The 24888-nt window shown below is 41.4% G+C and overlaps 1 protein-coding gene across 2 annotated transcripts; it reads right to left on the reverse strand.

Annotated features, from left to right (window-relative positions):
- LOC121538499 (dnaJ homolog subfamily C member 11-like) lies at nt 1–23802 on the reverse strand. Of its 2 annotated transcripts, none has more exons than XM_041846584.2 (16): nt 23709–23802; nt 22930–23059; nt 21105–21178; nt 20857–20958; nt 20638–20766; nt 20397–20519; nt 20130–20203; nt 16649–16838; nt 16449–16534; nt 16184–16300; nt 2384–2539; nt 2067–2136; nt 1816–1873; nt 1557–1699; nt 1170–1299; nt 1–1030 (listed from the first exon to the last, which is right to left on the reverse strand). In XM_041846584.2, exons 1-16 carry the CDS (start codon nt 23778–23780, stop codon nt 1005–1007), a joined length of 1680 nt encoding a protein of 559 aa, XP_041702518.1. In that variant the 5' UTR covers nt 23781–23802; the 3' UTR covers nt 1–1004. The 2 variants fall into 2 exon arrangements, with proteins under 2 accessions (XP_041702518.1, XP_041702519.1); XM_041846585.2 differs by lacking the exon at nt 23709–23802 and adding an exon at nt 23141–23683.
- Nucleotides 23803–24888: the final 1086 nt, after the last annotated feature.

The raw sequence follows: 24888 nt of genomic DNA on the forward strand, positions 1-24888 counted from the left end.
ATTCATTCAGATCTAGGATGTGTTATTTTAGTGTTCCCTTTATTTTTTTGAGCAGTGTATATAAAATGGCATTTCATGAACACATTATTTTTCCTAATATATTCCCATCTGTCAAGTTACCCTAAAACTTGGGACTACAGTGAATTAGTTGTAAATGTCAACAATAAACCACTCAAATTACATAACTGAACATAGGCCTAATCCTGGTCCCTGTTATTTTCTGTACTTCCAAGTACAGTATTTCATGTTATCAGAGTGTGATTTTATACTGCATGAGAAGGAAGATAGGTCAGTGAATAGTACAAGGCTGACTGTCAGGCACAGCACACCCAGATGACATAGGCTTATTGGGCAATCATGTCAGTAGATCCATTGATCTCTTGACAGCACAAACCATACAAAAGGTGGGGTACACTTCCAATCATCTTTGGGTTTATCTTTTGACAAATATTTGATCATTTTGTACAAATGTGCAGGCCAATAATCCTTATACTCGTATCATTATTTACATTTCAGAAAGGCCATTAGTTAGTTTAATAAAAAATGAGGTTAATATTGTTTCAAGCTCAATTTCCCAAATGGATTATTGCAGCTTGGAAAATATTGACTTTAATAATATGGCATATACAGAGGTGCATTCATACCTTCAAGAGGGTCACATAGGCACTGCAGTGTTAGTACAGTACTGAGTCCGACATTACAAGCCATACCTGAAAGGGGAGTACTTTAAAAATCCATAGACTACTAAAGGCTGAGGAAAGCGAGATTATGACCATCCCATTTTCTGAGTGAATTTAGACAGACTGAATTTAATTCAAAAGGGCAACCCCTGCTGAGTAAGTTTCTGACATGTCTCCTCATCTGCATAATTAGATAGACAACATAATGAGGGTGGATATGCATGACTTTTTAGGGCACAATGAGTAAATACGAGTCTGTCCATCCATTGTCAAACTATCAGTTGAATGTTGTGTCATGTCCCATTTGGTCCAGAAAATAGGCTCCTAGGTGTCAGCATCAATTCTGTGAGCTGCATGAGGTAAAAAAGAAATAACAAAATCAAGAACAAATCTATGAAACACATTCAATTGAAAATCTTGAATACAAATACACTATTTTAAGAAATGTAACTGATTTAGTTGAGCAGACACATTGGTAAGGCTATCTACATTGTTTTGGTATCCTGAGTGCTTCCCCGTCAGGGGAGAGGACTTGATGCATCACTCCCCGGAACTGATACAGGACTTTCAGGCTCTTCTCCTCTCCCACACAGGGGTCATAGAACCCAGGTAGTCCAGTCTGGGAGAACACAATAACAACATCAGTCATCACAGACCTGTCAACATTACTTTCTAAGCCTAAGGCGGTTTATAGTTTCAAGGTGAGTTTCTGTAACCACACAATTGCAGTAGCATTATCAGTACCATGATCAGCATCATACTCTGAAAAATTTGAATTGACAAATTACTCAACTGACATTTAGCAAAAAAAGGGAATTTATGTATTCAGCTATTCAGGGCAACTGAGCTATGTTAGTCCAGTAACTAGCTGTATACCTTTGTAGCCTCTGTGAGGATGAGCTTGGAGTCCTTCACCAGGCATTGCAGTGGAACAGACACATCAATGACCTTTGCCCTCTCATGCCTCCGACTGTTGTCGGTCACAAACTTGCCGTACCAAGCGTTGAGGATGATGAGACCTGATCCAGGAAATAACATCCCGTCAGCATGTTGAGTCAATCAACTAGTTTTATATATTTTCTAATGTCTTCTTATACTGATCACTTCTGGTGCTGACAGAATCCCATTTACTTACCCATTCTGGATTCCTCAGTTTCAATGATCCTGCGCACAGACTCCTGCATTAGCAAAACCTTCAGAAGGAAAGAGAGATGTCAGATCAAGTTGCTAAAATTCACACACAAAAAAAGAGACCAATAGAGCATCTACTCCTAGTGTTTTAATCATGTGTAAGAAATGTGTGTTTGCTTGACACCAATATACATTATGTACGTCTATGAGGAGACATTGTTTCTGTATGTCTATAAGGAAACATTGTGCACTCACAGCAGATTCTGCCTCCTGCCTTTTCCTAGCAATGTCTGAGGCTGAACTCTCCCGGTGCTTCTCCAGGTCCCTATACAGTGGAGAAGAATAATGGAATAATTAGCAGAGCTTCCCAAGATTTCATTGCATGCAATTTGTTTACTACTACTTCTATAGTAAAGCCAAGCTAGGAAGCTGTAAGGCCATCACACACTATCCATTCTGTGTTTTAGGTAGGTTGACAGAATGCAGTATGTATGTACGCATTTTGACCTGTTGAAATACTGTCAGAGTGACACAGACTTTAACATTAACTGTAGATAAGTGGGCAGTCTTACTGTTCCTGCTGGAGATGCACGTAGGGCCTGATGATGAGTCTCTGGATAGCGAGGTAGAAGAGGAGCGGTCCAACCGTGGCGTAGAACACTGCACTGGGCAGGAGCTGGTCAGTCAGATGGATGGGGAAGAAATAGGTCTGGCTGGCTCGGTTCAGCCTGCACAAATAAGATGCATCATCAATAACCATGTTTCCATCCAACCATTTTTATGAGAGTTAAATAACTGTTGGGTAAAGAAAAACACGACAGGCCTGATGGAAATAGTATAATTGTTGGTAAACGTTGTAAATGTTGACAGAACTAAATACGCTAGCCAGCTGTGGATATGTTGTTGTTGTTGGTGAAATAGATCATGCGACAAATGGCAGTGGAAATGTTTTCTTGTGCATTTGGTGATAGAATAAACATAATGTCGCAGTAAACTTGCAGTCACCCTTAGCAATGTTGTGGGCTCCTCCCACTACGACTTGGAAAAGCATGTAGAGTTTATTAAGCTGTATATGAAATAAGTACTGATGAACTTCACAGGGTGGTGAAAGTGCACGGTGATGGGCTTGATGTTCCTTTCCAATAAATATCGGGGGTCTTCATTTGTATACTGGTGACATGATGATCGCTGCTTGGCTGCCAATTGACATTATCTTGCTGTTATCCATAATCTCATCATGTTCCCTCTTCACTGTATCTGCAAACCGTTGGCTAGAGTGCACGTACCAAGACCAGAGCAGGCAAATTTGCTGTTTATCGCAGACAGACGTTTTGTGCCAAAACCATCGACAGAGTTGGGATGGAAACAGAGAGAGCTGTTTTTTATTTGGTAAATGAAAAGTTACACGACAAAGCTTTTATGTGCACTACGTCATTACGCACAGCCTTTTATTCACAAGAAGCCAGTTTGATGGAAACACACCGCTGTAGATAAAATGTATATCTATTTGTGAGAATATTAGAATATTCGCTTGAAAATCTTTTGACAGATTTATGGAAACGTAGCTAATGACTGAGCAGTCTCAACAGAAAACATGTAACTTATCAGACGGTCTTATTCAGAACAAATGGGTCGTTCTTGAATTGCGGTGGCATTCGAGTCCCTCGCCGTTGCAACCATGAAAAACACTTAGAAATTACAAATAGTTATACAGTGCATTTGGAAAGTATTCAGCCCCCTTCACTTTTTCCACATTTTGTCACGTTACAGCCTTATTCTAAAATTGATTAAATTGTTTTTTCCCCCCCCACTAGTAATCTACACACAATACCCCATAACGACAAAGCAAAAACGGGTTTTTAGAAATGTTTGCAAATGTATTAAAAATAAAAAAACATACCTTATTTACATAAGTATTCAGACCCTTTGCTTTGAGACTCAAAATTGAGCTCAGGTACATCCTGTTTCCATTGATCATCCTTGAGGTGGCAGCATGCTGTGGGGAAGTTTTTTAGCGGCAGGGACTGGGAGACTAGTCAGGCTTGAGGGAAAGATGAATGGAGCAAAGTACAGAGATCCTTGATGAAAACCTGCTCCAGAGCGCTCAGGACCTCAGACTGGGGCGAAGGTTCACCTTCCAACAGGACTATCACCCTTAGCACACAGCCAAGACAATGCAGGAGTGGCTTCGGGACAAGTCTCTGAATGTCCTTGTGTGGCCCAGCTAGAGCCCGGACTTGAACCCAATCGAACATCTCTGTAGAGACCTGAGAATAGCTGTGCAGCGACACTCCCCATCCAACCTGACAGAGCTTGAGAGGCTCTGCAGAGAAGAATGGGAGAAACTCCCCAAATACAGGTGTGGCAAGCTTGTAGCGTCATACCCAAGAAGACTTGAGCCTGTAATCGCTGCCAAAGGTGCTTCAACAAAGTACTGAGTAAAGGGTCTGAATACTAATGTAAATGTGAAATCCGTTTTTTATATTTAATAAATTAGCAAACATTTCTAAAAACCTGTTTTTGCTTTGTCATTATGGGGTATTGTGTGTAGATTGATGAGGGAAAAAAAACTATTGAATCAATTTCAGAATAAAGCTGTAACGTAACAAAATTTGGAAAAAGTCAAGGGGTCTGAATACTTTCCGAATGCACTGTATAGACAGGTGTGTGCCCTTCCAAATCATGTCCAATCAATTTACCACAGGTGGACTCCAATCAAGTTGTAGAAACATCAAGGATGATCAATGGAAACAGGATGCACCTGAGCTCAATTTCGAGTCTCATAGCAAAGGGTCTGAATACTTATGTAAATAAGGTATCTGTTTTTATTTTTAATACATCTGCAAACATTTCTAAAAACCTGTTTTCGCTTTGTCATTATGGGGTATTGTGTGTAGATTGATGAGGGAAAAAAATAATTGAATCAATTTCAGAATAAGGCTGCAACGTAACAACATTTGGAAAAAGTGAAGGCGGCTGAATAGTTTCCAAATGCACTGTACATCATACATGCTTTTGTTCATATTGAACTACACTATCAGTCAAATATGTAGACACCTACTCATTCAAGGGTTTTTCTTTATTTTTACATTGTAGAATAATAGTGAAGACATCAAAACTATGAAATAACACATATGGAATCATGTAGTAACCAAAAAAACAAACAAATCAAAATATATTTTACATTCGAGATTCTTCAAATAGCCCCCCTTTGCCTTGATGACAGCTTTGCACACTCTTGGCATTCTTTTTTGGTTACTACATGATTCCATATGTGTTATTTCATAGTTTTGATGTCTTCACTATTATTCTACAATGTAGAAAAAAAGAGTATAACAAATAAAAACCCTTGAATGAGTAGTTGTGTCCAAACCTTTGACTGGTAGTGTATATATAATTTTATATTGTTTGTTTAATCTCTCAAAGCTGTGATTGAGAATAGTCTATGCCTATAGACTGACTTTCATTCTTGTTCTTTTTGAAAGCGGCAATTTTAGGACACCTTAGCCTATTAGAATATTTGGGAAATAGGCTACTGTTCATAACTTTAAATTGTCGTAAAGCTTTTATGATAGGTCTAAGAGGATTGACCATTTGGTTTTCAACCTCGCATGGAGGGATTCTCTCACCCCGCACAGATTATTTCTTTCAATTTTGAGATGGAACTCCGTTACATTCATTCATTGTTTGATCAGGAGAAAGCATGCAGGGTTCTACTCTAACCTTTTCAGTTGGTGGCACTAGCACGACCATCTTTTAAATTAGCATGCCCTTGTGTTCTTACATTGATTTGGATGGATTTACTGTAACCACAAAGAAAATACTTAATCATAATAATAATAATAGTGCAAAATGTATTTATTGCAGATTTCAAAGAGCCATGTGTTCTTTTACATTTACATTTTAGTCATTTAGCAGACGCTCTTATCCGCTCTTATGAGTGCATACATTATTATTATTCTTTTTTTTCATTTTTTTCCCATACCCCCCGTGGGAATCGAAACCACAACCCTGGCGTTGCAAACGCCATGCTCTACCAACTGAGCTACATCCCTGCCGGCCATTCCCTCCCCTACCCTGGACGACGCTGGGCCAATTGTGCGCAGCCCCATGGGTCTCCCGGTCGCGGCCGGCTACGACAGAGCCTGGATTCGAACCAGGATCTCTAGTGGCACAGCTAGCACTGCGATGCAGTGCCTTAGACCACTGCGCCACTCGGGAGATTTCACTTCTCTGTGAAATCCTCTAGAGGGCAGAATTGGAAACTATACTTGATACCAAAATGATACAGTGGCAACAAAACAAAAAAAGCGGAGAATGACTGTGATTTGCCCCAGTTTTTCGATAGAACATCCACTTTTGTTGTTTTTCTAAATCCACAACAATGCTTAAACCAAATCAGGGGAACATTTTCAGGTCTGGCAAAAATCACTTTTTTGTGTAGTTACCCTTTAATTCAGGTGTGCACCAGCCAGACCGCTGTGTTTGGCTACAGGTGTTTCTGTAGCACACTTGTGATGGCGTTTTCAAACAAATGGCCACTGGATTGATGTAATCATGATTCTCCAGGAAGGCTACTTTGTAGTTACCTGGCAAAGTTTTTTGAAGAAGGCACGTTGGTGGTTTCTTATCCAATAAATGACTGGGAGTTTATACATAGAGTGTGCGACTCTCTTTATTTTTTTTTATAGGAGAACAGCAAAAACAAGCAACATTTCCTCCAGCCATTATCACCTTGTTGCTGTAGTTTCATTCACCTCAGTCAATAGGGGACTTAACATTCTACAAACACATCTTGCAAGAATTAGATGCCTGCAACACACTAGCTCAGCACCAGGATTAAAACTCTAGTTTAGTTTCATGTCAAGTCAAACAGCAGTTACTTAGCCAAATAAATCTACTACAACCATCTTTACCTCTGCAATGTGTTGCGAAAAAGTCCCGCTGTTCCATGCAGCTGCGTTGATGGGCTATCCACAGAGAGGAAGAGGCGAAGCGAGAGTTTTCACTCTCGCCAAAATCTGTCCAAAATAAGATAAGCCCAATGCATTTCTATGGGCTTATTTTGGACCTAAGCCAAGTGACCAGGGTTCTGGTCGAGAAGCACGGTTGACTGCTCGTATGGTTTTACTTCGGTACTGCAGTTTAACTGACACCCGGCCCAGAAAGACACGCCACATAGAAAAGTCATCACCTTTGTGCACAAAACATACATTGAATTATTCAAAGAAATGTTGCTGAGGCTAATTTTTTTATTCCATCACTCACAGCTGAAGATGTTAACATTGTATATTCATCCAATGTTTTTGGATAACGTGACGAAGTCGCTGCCCCAGGTGCGCACTGAGTGCTAGTGCGCTTGTGATGTTGGTCCGTATAAAACTGGATGCAACCCGGATATAAACGGTCCATGAATCAGTGTATGCGAGTAGATTACCGTGAAAACAACGGGCGGGCATCTTGGACGTAGACTTCAGTTCTTATTATACCTCAGTGACCTAAGCTTGTCACCTGCCTTCCCGCCTTTGGGACAATGACTTCCATTGTTAGGGCGGAGACAAGAGCATCTCGTCATTATATACAGATCTCTGCTCTACTTTAAGCCAGCCAGCCATACAAACATCCTTCCCTCCCGCTCCCAGCCGTCCGCATGGTCCTAAAGTCAGCTCGTTAACACGGTATTTGCCTTTTAAATCGGGATTGGAATGATTTTAGTAGCCTATTTTAAATTATTGGTGTTGATGCCCCTGTGGACAGAGGAATTCAAGCGAACCGAACTCAGACCCCCTCTCAAGATGGTTTCAGTTTGGTTAGCTTTGGGGGCTCTTTTGAGGGGTCTGAGTTCCTTTGAAGTGCTCACACTGGACCAAAAATCTAGCGAAACGCACAGAGTTCACAAAAATACCCAATTGACACCCCTGGCACAAAGTGGTGGACATATAGGCCCTACGCACACCGCACACACAGGGCTCGACATTCAGGTACATTTGCCAGTGGCACACCGGGCCAGTGCCAACTGAAAGCTACTGGCCCAAATGAAAAAAATACTGTCACAATCTGACAGGAAAGTGAATGATGTGTGCATAATTTCAATAGCAGGTGATTTTATAATTCATTTGCGCGCTGAGCAAGTAGCCTATACAGGGTTCATACAGACATTGGCAAGTCAAATTCAAGGACTTTTTCCAAGCAGTTAATTGTAATTTTCAAGGACCTACATTTTATTTTAATTGTTGTAATAGCCTATAGAAGAAAAAAATGTATGCATTACTACTTAAAAAAGAAATAATTGAATAGGCCTACCCAATGGCATTATGCATTGACAGTCACATTTTTACATGTAATTTTTTTTCTCAGAATAATGTAGGCATTGCCTGACTAAATAGACAGCCTGCTCCCGACACATACACACTAATGAAGTCTGTCCATGTGGTAGCTAGTCAGTCTCGCCATTTGAGATGTTGAAGAGTTATTGAGGGGTTACTGTTTTAAAACCTTTGCAATGGAACACTTTGTATGGGAAACCAAGTTGAAGCCAATATTCGATGTTAATAACCGCACCTGGTTTTACCACAACAAGCGCAACACCCTTCAATTGAAATGTGTAGATCAGGGGTGTCAAACGTATGGCCCGCGGGCCGGATCAGGCCCGCAAACGGGTTTAATGCGGCCCGCGAGATGATTCTGAAAAACATTTTTTTTTTTTTTTTTTTTTAAGTATAAAAATGCGCTGCAATTTTTCAAGAAAATAAACTGCTGTTCCAATTGCGTCCACTGGATGGCGCAATTGTGTTAAGCAAGCAAACTGTTTATACCGGGGCAGAGCAAGTAGGTCAAGCACGTGCAGCCAATGAGCTACTTTGTTTTGCCCGCGATATTTATTACGGCTTCTACTTTTAACATTATGTGCTTTGGCACCCTCATTGCCCCAATATGTCTCTGTCAAAAAAGAGAAAAGTGGACGCAGAGTGCAGAGTGTTCCAAGAAAAATGGTAATCCTATTTAATCACGGAATTGAATGGGAAAGCTGTATGTTTGGTGTGTTCAGAGCATGTTGCAGTGCTGAAAGAATATAACCTTCGTCGCCACTATGTGAGTCTTCATGCCGACAAATATGACAACTTTCAAGGACAGCGGAGATGAGAGAAGGTGAATGAACTGTTGGCGGGTCTGAAGAAACAGCAGTCTGTGTTTACTCACAGCCGAGACATCAGCGACGCTGCAGTGAAAGCTAGCTACCTCATTGTTAATGAAATCGCAGTGGCTTCAAAACCATTTAGTGAGGGTGAATTTGTAAAAACATGCATGATGAAGGCAGCGGAGATTGTGTGCCCTGAAAAGCGGCAGGCTTTTGCAAATATCAGCCTGACAAGAAACAAAGTTGCAGACAGGTTTTCCGATCTTTCAGTGGATTTGGACAGCCAGTTGAAGCAAAAAGTAAAGTCATTTATTGCGTTTTCGGTTGCAATTGATGAAAGCACGGACATTACCGTCACCGAGGAGTTCGTGGAGTTGGTGCCGATGACAGATACAACGACAGCAGCTGATATTTTTACCGCACTCGTCGGCGCGCTGGACAGGGTCGGAGTGGACTGGTCCCGCGCTGTCAGCCTGGCTACAGATGGTGCGCCCTCAATGATCGGGAAAAAAGCAGGCGTTGTGACAAAGTTCAGAGAGAAAGTGCAATCTGCAAATGGAGGACGTGATTTTTTGACTTTTCACTGTATTTTGCACCAGGAGGCTTTGTGTTGCAAGTCATTAAAGATGGATAACGTCATGAAGGTGGTCATCCAAACTGTTAATTTCATCCGATCCAGAAGCCTGAATCACCGTCAGTTTGACAGCCTTCTCAGAGAGAAAGACCACATCAATGGCCTGCCATACCACACTGAGGTAAGATGGTTAAGCCGAGGTGCTGTGCTGAGGCGTTTCTTTGATTTACGAGAAGAAATTGAACAGTTCATGGAAGAAAAGGGCAAACCAGTGTTAGAATTTCATTCCGCAGAATGGATGCCGGACCTTGCATTTATGGTGGATGTTACAGAGCACCTGAATAACTTGAACAAACAGCTGCAAGGGCGCAACAAAGTTGTCACGCAGTATTATGACAGCATACGTTCTTTCAAGTTGAAGCTGTCATTGTGGGAGACGCAACTTGCCGGTGGTGATGCAGCTCACTTCCCCTGTCTGAAAAATGTGTGCGCGACCCAACATGTGGTAGACATGAAGCGGTTCAAAGATAAAATAACTGGACTGTTACGGGAGTTTGAGCAACGCTTTCAGATTTATGTTTATATGTTTTTATGTTGATGTGCTATTGTTTTTAATTGATTTTATTTTATTTGTATATTTAACCTATTCTTGACTCTGTGGTTCTTGCACTTGTTTGGGGAACAGGATTTCATTATTTTTATCTACATTTCTGCCTGAGAAATGACACCCTGATATAGTTCTGTGATCTGTGATATACTTCTGTGAATCCCTGAGGCATTGTGTGTTTGTGTGTTCTTTGTCCTCAGAACTTTCAAATAACTTGGTGTTTTATGATTAATAGTGATGTTGTGCTTTTGGACACTGTCCTCAGGCTCCAGCTTTATGTTTATATGTTTTTATGTTGATGTGCTATTGTTTTTAATTGATTTTATTGGTATATTTAACCTATTCTTGACTCTGTGGTTCTTGCACTTGTTTGGGGAACAGGATTTCATTATTTTTATCTACATTTCTGCCTGAGAAATGACACCCTGATATAGTTATGCGATCTGTGAAACAGTTCTGTTAATCACTGAGGCATTGTGTGTTTGTGTGTTCTTTTTCTTTAGAATTTTCAAATAAACTTGACGTGTTTTATGATTAATAGTGATGTTGTGCTTGTACTATTTTGGACACACTGTCCTCAGGCTCCAGCTTTATGTTGTATGTTGATCGTATTAAAACAAAGAAAACAATCTGAAGTTGTTGTTTTTAAGTTATATATACCATGATTTTTCCGGTCCGGCCAACTTGGGAATAGATTTTCCTCCATGTGGCCCCTGAGCTAAAATGAGTTTGACACCCCTGGTGTAGATGAAGGGGAGGATACAGGTTAAATAAGGATTTTTAAGCCTTGAGACAATTGATACTTGGATTGTGTGTGTGCCATTGAGGGTGAATGGGCCAGACAAAATACTTAAAGTGCCCTTGAAAGACGTATTGTAGTAGGTGCCAGGTGCACTGGTTTGAGTGTGTCAAGAACTTCAACACTGCTGGGTTTTTCATGCTCAACAGTTTCCCGTACGTATCAAGAATGGTCCACCACCCAAAGGATATCCAGCCAACTTGACAACTGTGGGAAGCGTTGGAGTCAACATGGTCCAGCATCCCTGTTGGACGCTTTCTACCTTGGTAGAGTCCATGCCCTGGCGAATTGAGGCTGTTATGAGGGCAAAAGGAGGTGTAACTCAATATTAGGAAGGTGTTCTTAATGTTTTGTACACTCAGTTTATATTGGAGCAGTAGAACTAAATCGGCTAAGATAACTTCAATGACTTTTCAAGGACCAAATAGCCTAGAGGAAATGTCTGATTTTCAAGGTAGGCTATTCTATGATGAACGTTGCAAATATATAAAACGAAGACTTTGAAAATTGTAAATACCTGGATTGCATGCACATTCTTGCCTTAGCGTTTACTGGTATTTATAACTTTAAAACAGATTTCCTACTACTTCCCTACCAATACCACAGCCAGTCTTCTGTAAACTGCTCCATGCAACAACCAGCTGTTTGAGAGCTGCTCTCTCTTTGCCCGACAGATTATATAATCTATAACCATGTGTGAAGTGCAGGTGTGATAAATAATCAACATAACGAACAAACAGCTTCGGGAACATCTGTTTTTTTAACCAATTATATAGACTAGCATTATTTCAATATTTTCCCACTGACGGGGGTGATCAACTGGCCCGGAGGGTTTCTAAAACCTCCCCAGGCTAGCGGGCAGCACTGGTCGAGCCCTGACACACACAGACAGGGGCCTTCCCGTGCCATTGTTGCCTCTTCAGAAAGTTGGTATATTTTTTGCCAATTGCAAATTACTGTTTGAATAAATAAAAGTAAATTGTGAACCAAAAACAAAAAATCACTGGCACCCTTGTGACCAATTAAAAATATGTTGCACTGCTAAGTCAAACAGCAAATGTGACTGTCATGCATGGTTCGAACCCTGTCATGCTGCTGCTGCCTATTGAAATCACTGGCCACTTTAAGAAATGGAACACTAGTCACTTTAATAATGTTTACATATCTTGCATTACTCATCTCATATGTATATACTGTATTCTATTATATTCTACTGTATCTTAGTCCATGCTGCTCTGTCATTGCTCGTCCATACATTAATATATTCTTAATTCCATTCCTTACTTAGATTTGTGTGTATTGGGTATATGTTGTGAAATTGTTAGACATTACCTGTTAGATTTTACTGCACTGTCGGAGCTAGAAGCACAAGCATTTCGCTAAACCCCCAATAACATCTACTAAACACGTGTATGTGACCAATAACATTTGATTTCATTTGATAAAACTACAAAAACATAGCCCAAAGTGATATTCATAGCCTATCAAATGGAGACAGACACACTCAGTGGACAGTTTATTAGGTACACACATCTAGTACCGGTACGGACCCCCTTTGCCTCCAGAACAGCCTGAATTAGTCGGGGAATGGAAACGTTGCTAGGAAAACATTCCCCAAACCATTACACCACCGCCACCAGCCTGTACCGTTGACACCAGGCAGGATGGGGCCATGGACTCATGCTGCTTACACCAAATCCTGACTCAGCCATCAGCATGACTCAACAGGAAATCGGGATTCGTCGGACCAGGCAATGTTTTTCCACTCTTCAAATTGTCCAGTGTTGGTGATCGCATGCCCACTGGAGCCACCTCTTATTTTTAGCAGATAGTGGAGTGGAACCTGGTGTGGTCGTCTGCTGCAAAAGCCCATCTTTGACAAGGACCAACGATTTGCGCGCTCCGAGATGCTGTTCTGCACACCACTGTTTTCCTGCGCAGTTATTTGCCTGTTTGTGGCCCGCCGGTTAGCTTGCACAATTCTTGCCATTCTCTTTCAACCTCTCATCAACAAGCTGTTTTCGCCCATAGGACTGCCGCTGATTGAATGCTTTTTGTTTGTCGCACCATTCTCGGTAAACCCTAGACCAGGGGTATTAAACTCTTACCCTACGAGGTCCGGAGCCTGCTGGTTCTGTTCTACCTGATAATGAATTGTACACACCTGGTGTCCGAGGTCTAATTCAGTCTGTGATTAGAGGGGAACAATGAAAATCTGCAGTGCAACTGGTTTCGAGGTCCAGAGTTGAGTTTGAGGGCCCTAGACACGGTTGTGCGTGAAAAGCCCAGGAGGCGGGCCGTTTCTGAGATCCTGGAACCGGTGCGCCTGGCACCGACGATCATACCACGCACGAAGTCGCTTAGGTGACTTGTTTTTCCCATTCTAATGTTCAATCGAACAGTAACTGATTGCCTCGATGCCTGTCTGCCTGCTTTATATAGCAAGCCATGGCCACGTGACTCACTGTCTGTAGGAGTTAACCATTTTCGTGAAAGGGGAGCCACTGAGTGTATAAGGCCCATGCATCCGACATTGTGCTCTCTGTATAGCCTACATTCCTCTCTTGCGTTCTGTATATAACATTTACTCAAATAGACTAGCAAATAGGAATATGCAACTTAGTTGGAATGTCACTCGTGTGCTGCCTGACTCAGTTCTTTACTGCGCAGCGCCAGTCAAGTTCAAATATGCTAAACCAATGTCTGTCACATCAAGATGTCGTCACCATCTATTATGGCTGTCAATCATCGTCGTTACTAAGTGAAATTACTGCACTCTGGCTTTGTTCCTTTGTGTTCTGACTGCAGTTACAACGGTTTGCCTTGGTATTATATCAGGCTCCGAGTTAAAAAATCAAAGCCATTCTTCTCAGTTTTACAGTTTGCATAGTTACTGCTCTTTGCCTTTGTAGGGCAGAGTAGTAGTCACATGTTTTGGGGGATTTAGAGATATCTATTATTTTGAACACTAGAAAGTCAACAAAAGTATTTAATATATTGTAAAGATCAATAAATACAATATATATTTTTTACACCTATAATATGTCCCTAAGTTTTATGTCATTGGTGTTACCACCTTGAAAATCACTTATTACAAAGATACACAGTACCAGTCAAAGGTTTGGACACACCTACTCATTCAATGACTTTTCTTTATTTTTACATTGTAGAATAATAGTGAAGACATCAAAACTATGAAATAACACATATGTAATCATATAGTAACCAAAAAAGTGTTAAACAAATTAAAATATATTTTATATTTGAGATTCTTCAATGTAGCCACCCTTTGCCTTGATGACAGCTTTGCACACTCTTGGCATTCTCTCAACCATTCATGAGGTAGTCACCTGGAATGCATTTCAATTAACAGGTATGCCTTGTTAAAAGTTAATTTGTGGAATTTCTTTCCTTCTTAATGCGTTTGAGCCAATCAGTTGTGTTGTGAGAAGGTAGGGGAGGTGTATATTTGATAAAAGACCAAGTCCATATTATGGCAAGAACAGCTCAAATAAGCAAAGAGAAACGACAGTCCATCATTACTTTAAGACATGAATGTCAGTCAATAGACATGAAGGTCAGGATAAGTTCATTAGAGTTACCAGCCTCAGAAATTGCAGCCCAAATAAGTTATTCACAGAGTTCAAGTAACAGACATCTCAACATCAACTCTTTAGAGGAGACTGCGTGAATCAGGCCTTCATGGTCGAATTGCTGCAAAGAAACCACTACTAAAGGACACCAATAATAAGAAGAGACCTGCTTGGGCCAAGAAACACGAGCAATGGACATTAGACCGGTGGAAATCTGTCCTTTGGTCTGATGAGTCCAAATGTGAGATTTTTTGGTTCCAACCACTGTGTCTTTGTGAGAAGCAGAGTAGGTGAACGGATGATCTCCGCTTGTGTAGTTCACACCGTGAAGCATAGAAGAGGTGGTGTGATGGTGACACTGTCTGTGATTTATTTAGAATTCAAGGCACACTTAACCAGCATGGCTACCACAGCATTCTGCAGCGATACGCCATCCCATCTGGTTTGGGCTTAGTGGGACTATCATTTGTTTTTCAACAGGACAATGACCCAACACACCTCCAGGCTGTGTAAGGGCTATTTGACCAAGAAGGAGAGTGATGGAGTGCTGCATCAGATGACCTGGCCTCCACAATCACCCGACCTCAACCCAATTGAGATGGTTTGGGATGAGTTGGACCGCAGAGTGAAGGAAAAGCAGCCAACAAGTGCTCAGCATATGTGGGAACTCCTTCAAGACAGTTGGAAAAGCATTCCTCGTGAAGCTGGTTGAGAGAATGCCAAGAGTGTGCAAAGCTGTCATCAAGGCAAAGGATGGCTACTTTGAAGAATCTCAAATTTGTTTAACACTTTTTCGGTTACTACATGGTTCCATGTGTTATTTCATAGTTTTGATGTCTTCACTATTATTCTACAATGTAGAAAATAGTTAAAATAAAGAAAAACCCTTGAATGAGTAGGTGTGTCCAAACTTTTGACTGGTACTGTAAGGGCCTAGAGCATTCCCTCCAGTGGCAAACTTATCGGAGGAGGGGTATATTTGAAAGAAGATTATTAGCTAATCATGTCATACATTTTAGGATTATTTGGTGTGTCTAAATACAAAGTGTCATTGGTGTTCCTCAATTTAAATGAAGGGAAATTAAATGACCAATGATCAATCATATCACTTCAGTAAATTATTTTCAAAGGGTTAATGACCTTAGCTTTGAGCATCTGTGACCACCATTTTAGAAAATCCTTAATTACCTAAAATGTGTCTCTGGTGTTACTACTCCTACTGGTGGCACAATGATATAATAATGGTAAAAAATATATATTTAAAGTCATTAAGCTACCATATTAGTTGATTTAGAATGGTAAGATATACCAAATCAATTTATATACAACAAATCTAGAAAAACATTTTCCAAAATGCCATGCCCAAATGCCACCACAATTCAAGAACAACCCATATGCCTTGTGTGAACATTTACATTTACGTCATTTAGCAGACGCTCTTATCCAGAGCGACTTACAACTACTGTACTGAGATATTTTGGTTAAAAGGAAAACTAACTAGTAAAAGGCATAAGCTGACGAAAAATGTTGTATAGAGGTGCTGATTAAGGGAGAGTAAACTATAAAAAGAAAAAGCTGCACACTATTTATGCTCCCAAACATTTAATTAGTATAGCAACCAATGTTTCGGCACGCCTAGAAGAAAACTGAGCCATACTTACTTTATCTTGAGGGAGACTCCCTGAGGTACTCCTACACTGACGGTCGCCCCCAGGACACTGTGCCGACTGATCTTCCTCTCTGCACCATACTCCACCACTGTCCCAAAAAAGCCAGATCTACAAGACAATGACAGAGACAGTCAGCAAGTCTTCCCATATTGTCACTGGCCTGACGATTTTTAATAGAGGTTTCAGTTCTAAGATTCAATGGCCTTCATTTACCAAAACGAACAAAGGCTAAAATCTTATCATGAAGTGGACATACTTGATTGAGCCCTTGACTTTGGTCTGGTCGTCGTCCTGGAACTTGTACTGGTAGCTCATCATCATGAAGGAGTGAGGGATCCCAAGCTGTGAGGGCCAACAAATACAGTTAGGAGAGGAAATAGAAAACACATCTGCAACAGACAGCAGTCCCTTCTTATACTACAATTGCTGTATATCATTATCCTATGCTGTGCTGACCTGAATGGCCAAGGTGAAGTGGCTGGTCTTGGTGTCCCTGATGATGCTGGTGTTCATGGAGGACTGGGTGCCCCAGCGCCATTGCAGGTAGCCCATGGTGTTCTTGTCCAGGTGCCGAGCCAGCACCGTGGTGCAACCAGGCCGCACGCCCCGGGACGAGAACTGGAGTCCACACTGAGCAGTCACAAAGCTGAAGAAAAACAACAGTCATTCCACACAGTGCCTTGCAAAAGTATTCATCTCCCTTGGCGTTTTTCCTATTTTGTTGCATTACAACCTGTAATTTAAATGGATTTTTATTTGGATGACATGTATTGGACATACACAAAATAGTCAAAATTGGTGAAGTGAAATGAAAAACATAACTTGTTTCAAAAACTACAAAAAAATAAATAACGGAAAAGTGGTGCGTGCATATGTATTCACCCCCTTTGCTATGAAGCCCCTAAATAAGATCTGGTGCAACCGATTACCTTCACAAGCCACATAATTAGTTAAATAAAATCCACCTGTGTGCAATCGAAGTGTCACATGATCTTAGTATACAGTGCTATGAAAAAGTATTTGCCCCCTTTCTAATTTTCTCTACTTTTGCATATTTGTGATACTGAATGTTATCAGATCTTCAACCAAAACCTAATATTAGATAAAGGGAACAAATAACACAACATTTACATATTTATTTCATAAACAAAGTTATGCAACACCCAATTCCCCTGTGTGAAAAAGTAATAACTGGTTGTGCCACCTTTAGCTGCAATGACTCCAACCAAATGCTTCCTGTAGTTGTTGATCAGTCTCTCACGTCGCTGTGGAGGAATTCTGGCCCACTCTTCCATGCAGAACTGCTTTAACTCAGTGACGTGTGGGTTTTCAAGCATGAGCTGCTCGTTTCAAGTCCTGCCACAACATCTCAATTGGGATTAGGTCTGGACTTTGACTAGGCCATTCCAAAACTTCCAATTTGTTGCTTTTTAGCAATTTTCATGTAGACTTGATTGCGTGTCCCCAAACCATCACACCACCACCACCATGCTTGACCTTTGGTATGATGTTCTTACTGTGGAATGCAGTGTTTGGTTTTCGCCAGGCATAATGGGACCCATCTCGTCCAAAAAGTTGACTCAAGTTTGCCAAAAAGCACCTGGATGATCATCAAGACTCTTGGAAGAACGTTCTATGGACAGATGATTCAAAAGTATAATTTTTTGGACGACATGGTTCTAGTAATGCCTGGCGAAAACCAAACTCTGCATTCCACAGTAAGAACATCATACCAAAGGTCAAGCATGGTGGTGGTGGTGTGATGGTTTGGGGATGCTTTGCTGCCTCAGGACCTGGACGACTTGCCTTAATAGAAGGAACCATGAATTCTGCTCGGTATCAGAGAATTCTACAGGAGAATGTCAGACCATCCGTCTGTGAGCTGAAGCTGAAGCGCAGCTGGGTCATGCAGCAAGACAATGATCCAAAACACACAATCAAGTCTACATGAAAATTGCTAAAAAGCAACAAATTGGAAGTTTTGGAATGGCCTAGTCAAAGTCCAGACCTAATCCCAATTGAGATGTTGTGGCAGGACTTGAAACGAGCAGATCATGCTTGAAAACCCACACATCACTGAGTTAAAGCAGTTCTGCATGGAAGAGTGGGCCAAAATTCCTCCACAGCGACGTGAGAGACTGATCAACAACTACAGGAAGCATTTGGTTGGAGTCATTGCAGCTAAAGGTGGCACAACCAGTTATTGAGTGTAAGGGGGCAATTACTTTTTCACACAGGGGAATTGGGTGTTGCATAACTTTGTTTATGAAATAAATGAAATAAATATGTAATTGTTGTGTTATTTGTTCACTTATGTTCCCTTTATCTAATATTAGGTTTTGGTTGAAGATCTGATAACATTCAGTATCACAAATTTGCAAAAGTAGAGAAAATTAGAAAGGGGGCAAATACTTTTTCATTGCACTGTATATACACCTGTTCTGAAAGGCCCCAGAGTCTGCAACACCACTAAGCAAGGGGCACCACCAAGCAAGCAGCACCATGAAGACCAAGGAGCGGCAGGTAGCTTAGTGGGTAAGAGCGTTGTGCCATTAACCGAAAGGTCGCTGGTTCTAATCCCCGAGCCGACTAGGTGAAAAATCTGCCGATGTGACCTTAAGCAAGGCACTTAACCCTAATTGCTCCTGTAAGTCGGTCTGGATAAGAGCGTCTGCTAAATGACTAAAATGTAAATGTAAGGAGCTCTCCAAACAGGCCAGGGACAAAGCTGAGGAGAAGTACAGCTCAGGGTTGGGTTATAAAAAAATATCCGAAACTTTGAACATCCCACGGAGCACCATTAAATCCATTATTAAAAAATTGAAAGAATATGGCACCACAACAAACCTGCCAAGAGAGGGCCGCTCAACAAAACTCACGGACCAGGCAAGGAGGGCATTAATCAGAGAGGCAACAGAGAGACCAAAGATAACCCTGAAGGAGCTGCAAAGCTCCACAGCGGAGATTGGAGTATCTGTCCATAGAAACACTCCACAGAGCTGGGCTTTACGGAAGAGTGGCCAGAAAAAAGCCATTGCTTAACGAAAAAAATAAGCAAACACGTTTAGTGTTCGCCAAAAGGCATGTGGGAAACTCCCCAAACATATGGAAGAAGGTACTCTGGTCAGATGAGACTAAATTTGAGCTTTTTGGCCATCAAGGAAAACGCTATGTCTGGCGCAAACCCATCACCCCGAGAACACCATGTTTTTCAATGGCAGGGACTGGGAAACTGGTCAGAATTGAAGGAATGATGGATGGAGCTAAATACAGGGAAGTTCTTGAGGGAAACCTGTTTTAGTCTTCCAGAGATTGAGACTGGGACGGAGGTTCACCTTCCAGCAGGCCAATGACCCTAAGCATATTGCTAAAGCAACACTCGAAAGGTTTCAGGGGAAACATTTAAATGTCTTGGAATGGCCTAGTCAAAGCCCAGACCTCAATCCAATTGAGAATCTGTGGATGACTTAAAGATTGCTGTACACCAGAGGAACCCATCCAACTTGAAGGAGCTGGAGCAGTTTTGCCTTGAAGAATTGGCAAAAATCCCAGTGGCTAGATGTGCCAAGCTTATAGAGACATACCCCAAGAGACTTGAAGCTGTAATTGCTGCAAAAGATGGCTCTACAAAGTATTGACTTTGGGGGGGTGAATAGTTATGCACGCTCAAGTTCTGTTTTTTTGTCTTATTTGTTGTTTGTTTCACAATAAAAAATATTTTTTATCTTCAAAGTAGTAGGCATGTTGTGTAAATCAAATGATACAACCCCCCCCAAAATCCATTTTAATTCCAGGTTGTAAGGCAACAAAATAGGAAAAATGCCAAGGGGGGTGAATACTTTCGCAAGCCACTGTATGTCTTTTCTGATTCAAGTAAAGCCCAAACACAATGGGATGCAGCTTAACAGATTTCAAATGTCCTGGAATCTTGACTTACCAGCGAGCGGTGAGGTTGCGGAATATCTTCATTCCTAAGAGGGGCCCGTGTGTGTCTCCTGCCCCAAACTCTACCTGGGTAGGTACGCAAATATATAACCTCTCACATTGGACTACTCAGTGTAAAATAGAACACAAATGTGATAATTGTTTGTTTTATGTAGTGTATGTGTGTGAGCATTTGAAAGCACTAGCCTACAGTGTGTGTGTGTGTGTGTGTGTGATAGATATGTAGGTAGAAATTGTAAATGATTGAGTGGTTCCTGACCTCCCCCCATCCCTTAGCAGAAGTGACTCTTCGTAGTGCCAGGTTAATGTTTCCTCCTCCGTTTCCGTTGTGGGTTGATAGGGAGCCAGAGAGAACAGCTGTGTCTGTGGTGGTGAGAGGGGCCTGCAGTAGGTAACAAATAACAATACTCCTGATTATCCAATGTGATGGTCCATAAGCCATACTTTTACCCACTGTGACATTGCCCCATTTTGAAACACATTTCAAGCTTTTCTATTACCTCTATGGATTGTGATATGTGCATCTTGTTGATCTCAACATGTGAGAAGCCCCCTCCAGGCAAATCATCGTAATCCTCCTCATAGCGATCAAAGAGGTCTGTGGCATCTACACCCACACTGATCATCCCCTGAATGAGACACAGTCATATCAATAAATGATCATACTACAGCAGGGTTTCAGTCCTGTAGTCATTAATACATTAGCAACACACACAAACCTTGGGATTGGTCCTCTGCTGTAGCCGTCTCTCCTCCCTCTCTCTCTGCAAACGCTCAAACTCCTCTCGGATCTCTACTGGTGTTCTTTTTCTCTCCACCACCTGGAATCAGTATACCATTTGAGCCATTGCTGCCTGATGATCAGCGACACTTATTAGCTTGACAATGAAAATATATAGTACTTCTTCCTGCCACAGTAGCCTATGTATGCTATAAATGCAAGCCTAAGAGAAACTGCTGGACTAACCTCCCATCCTTCAACATCCAGCCCTCTCTTGCCATAGATGTCATAGATGGCTCGTAACTGTGGGTCACTGAGGACTACAGGGAGAAACATGTAACTGATCAGTTTCAATGAACGCTACACATGTACAGTGGGGAAAAAAAGTATTTAGTCAGCCACCAATTGTGCAAGTTCTCCCACTTAAAAAGATGAGAGAGGCCTGTAATTTTCATCATAGGTACACGTCAACTATGACAGACAAATTGAGAAAACAAATTCCAGAAAATCACATTGTAGGATTTTTTATGAATTTATTTGCAAATTATGGTGGAAAATAAGTATTTGGTCACCTACAAACAAGCAAGATTTCTGGCTCTCACAGACCTGTAACTTCTTCTTTAAGAGGCTCTTCTGTCCTCCACTCGTTACCTGTATTAATGGCACCTGTTTGAACTTGTTATCAGTATAAAAGACACCTGTCCACAACCTCAAACAGTCACACTCCAAACTCCACTATGGCCAAGACCAAAGAGCTGTCAAAGGACACCAGAAACAAAATTGTAGACCTGCACCAGGCTGGGAAGACTGAATCTGCAATAGGTAAGCAGCTTGGTTTGAAGAAATCAACTGTGGGAGCAAATATTAGGAAATAGAAGACATACAAGACCACTGATAATCTCCCTCGATCTGGGGCTCCACGCAAGATCTCACCCCGTGGGGTCAAAATGATCACAAGAACCCAGAACCACACGGGGGGACCTAATGAATGACCTGCAGAGAGCTGGGACCAAAGTAACAATGCCTACCATCAGTAACACACTACGCCGCCAGGGACTCAAATCATGCAGTGCCAGACGTGTCCCCCTGCTTAAGCCAGTACATGTCCAGGCCCGTCTGAAGTTTGCTAGAGTGCATTTGGATGATCCAGAAGAGGATTGGGAGAATGTCATATGGTCAGATGAAACCAAAATAGAACTTTTTGGTAAAAACTCAACTGGTCGTGTTTGGAGGACAAAGAATGCTGAGTTGCATCCAAAGAACACCATACCTACTGTGAAGCATGGGGGTGGATACATCATGCTTTGGGGCTGTTTTTCTGCAAAGGACCAGGACGACTGATTCGTGTAAAGGAAAGAATGAATGGGGCCATGTATCGTGAGATTTTGAGTGAAAACCTCCTTCCATCAGCAAGGGCATTGAAGATGAAACGTGGCTTTGTCTTTCAGCATGACAATGATCCCAAACACACCGCCCGGGCAACGAAGGAGTGGCTTCATAAGAAGCATTTCAAGGTCCTGGAGTGGCCTAGCCAGTCTCCAGATCTCAACCCCATAGAAAATCTTTGGAGGGAGTTGAAAGTCCGTGTTGCCCAGCGACAGCCCCAAAACATCACTGCTCTAGAGGAGATCTGCATGGAGGAATGGGCCAAAATACCAGCAACAGTGTATGAAAACCTTGTGAAGACATACAGAAAACATTTGACCTGTGTCATTGCCAACAAAGGGTATATAACAAAGTATTGAGAAACTTTTGTTATTGACCAAATACTTATTTTCCACCATAATTTGCAAATAAATTCATAAAAAATCCTACAATGTGATTTTCTGGATTTTCTTTCTCATTTTGTCTGTCATAGTTGACGTGTACCTATGATGAAATTTACAGGCCTCTCTCATCTTTTTAAGTGGGAGAACTTGCACAATTGGTGGCTGACTAAATACTTTTTTGCCCCACTGTATACAATCCTGAGCAGAGACAATAATAGGCAAGTTAAGCTAAATGTTCAGCTGAAACAGAGCAAAACCATAATCGTAAATGACATGAAGTCACAGTTTAAGATTAATCTTACCCTTATAAGCTTGATGCACTAGGTTAAAGAGTTGTTCCGCCTGCCTCTTTAATTCAGGGTCTCTGTGCTTGTCTGGGTGGTAGAGCATGCACAGTCGCCTGTATGATCCCTTCAGCTCCTCCTGTGTCGCCTAATGGATGAACAGAAGAAAACGTGAGAACTTCAACTTACTTGTGAGAAAGTACAAGTTAGTTAATATGATTCCACTTACAGTTATGCAAAGTCACTAAGTTCAGTGCCGTGTTGCCTTGGCTTCTTTGACATTGCAAGTAGACATATACATCTTTACACCAAATGTTTCGACAGTGACGACACCTAACATTACATGTTGCACTTGAGGCCTAACTACGACATGTGGCAAGCCAAGCAGCTAGTCTTTGCTTGGCAGACTCAAACTTGCATGCATGGGAAAGCTGGCTATTTATCTCGGCTACCCAGAACAAAACCTCTCGTGAGCAGTGACTTCCTGCCAGCTACTGGATTTGGTTCTAGTGGGGAGAGCTGGGATGTTTGGCTTCTGGTGCCAGGGCGCATCCTCTTTGGTAGCCGCACATTCTATAACAGAAGTTAGGCCAGCCACATTTTACCCAAAAGTCCGAAATCAATGATAAGCGAGGGTCAACTGACTCACTTAGCTAGCTAGCTTAGCTGGCTAGCAAAACCGGACGCCGCTTCAATTTGTTCCAGAAAACTTTGACAAATTCATCAAACCGACTATGAAAACACTTCTCAAAAACATCCACACAAACACATCCGAACAGGATCCAAACATGCACTACCTCTCTTCTGACATTAAGTAAAGAATAGTAATCATTGTTGTCGATTTCATCGTCTTCCAAGGCCGGCGCCATGTTTACAACCTTTCATCCCCACTTCCGCTCTGTCTGTCTCTGTGCAACAAATGGTGAAACACTACCACTGTTGTCACCTTGTGGACTGGATGTCTTTATCAAGCGCGCCTATAAACATTTTTGACAGCGTCAAAAACTAGCGCACCAGAAATATTAGAAAGAACGTTTAATCGTGCAAGTTAGGCTATATAAATCAATTTGATCCATAATGTGTCTCAAATGGGCGTTTTAGAACATGTCCTAGAGTTCACTAACAAAATAGTGCCTAGTCCTATGTGAAGGTGTTCAGTTAAAAATCGCAACAAAAAACATTTATTGCTATTTTTGTAGGCTATTTGGCAACTGCTTAAATAATTGGGTAGACCTAATGGGCGTAATGCATGACAGCTTGCTTTACATGACAGATTTGTGAAAACTCACACTTTGTCTGCCTGCCCTTGTTACAATGTTACAAAGTTGTTAAATGACTCATACATTACACAATTCCGTGTGCTAATAAACTTGATTTCAGCCAAATGAAATAATTGGGTAAAGAAAAATAGCTACTATATTCAGTGCATTCTGCATATTATGATTATTCTCACCCCCTTCAAATAAAATCGTGTGCTTTTTCCTTATTTTTCATCCTTTTTTCGGAATAAAAATGTCAGTGTCTGTCTTGTACTTCTGAATAGTGACTTCAGGGCTTAGATTTTTGTTCAGTGGTATTTGCACAGTTTGCTATACTGCTGTGCAAGCGTGTAGATAGGGCGCTGCGCTGTGACATCATCTGCCTTCTTAATGGAGCTGTCTTTTCAGCACCCCTTCGTCTGGGCCCGTCTCTAGCAGAGCCACACATTAAGGTTGTAATTCAAGTGGTAGTGCTACAGAAAAAGGATGGTGCATGTCTATCAATTAGCCTATAAAACACTTGTATCTAAGAGCGTCTGCTAAATGACTAAAATGTAAATGTAAATGTGTTGCATAAGCTAAATGGTTGACTTTATTGTATTTAGCCAAATCTTAGCAATATACATTTAAATCTGACATAGACTATGACTTCATGCCCAATTCCAAATATTGTCTCAACATAACAGTTCACCACATCAGATTTTGCTTCGAGTAGGCT

This window comes from Coregonus clupeaformis, chromosome 24 (assembly GCF_020615455.1).
Source record: "Coregonus clupeaformis isolate EN_2021a chromosome 24, ASM2061545v1, whole genome shotgun sequence".
Lineage (NCBI taxonomy): Eukaryota > Metazoa > Chordata > Actinopteri > Salmoniformes > Salmonidae > Coregonus > Coregonus clupeaformis.

Excerpts from the sequence above, each read along its gene's own strand:
- LOC121538499 (XM_041846584.2), bottom strand. The coding sequence starts at position 23,780 with ATGGCGCCGGCCTTGGAAGACGATGAAATCGACAACAATGATTACTAT. Across the intron at positions 16,535-16,648 it reads ACTTCACCTTGGCCATTCAG|CTTGGGATCCCTCACTCCTT; the intron begins GTCAGCACAGCA and ends TGGCCCTCACAG. Across the intron at positions 2,540-16,183 it reads GGAGTCTCCCTCAAGATAAA|GCTGAACCGAGCCAGCCAGA; the intron begins GTAAGTATGGCT and ends TTATTTGTGCAG.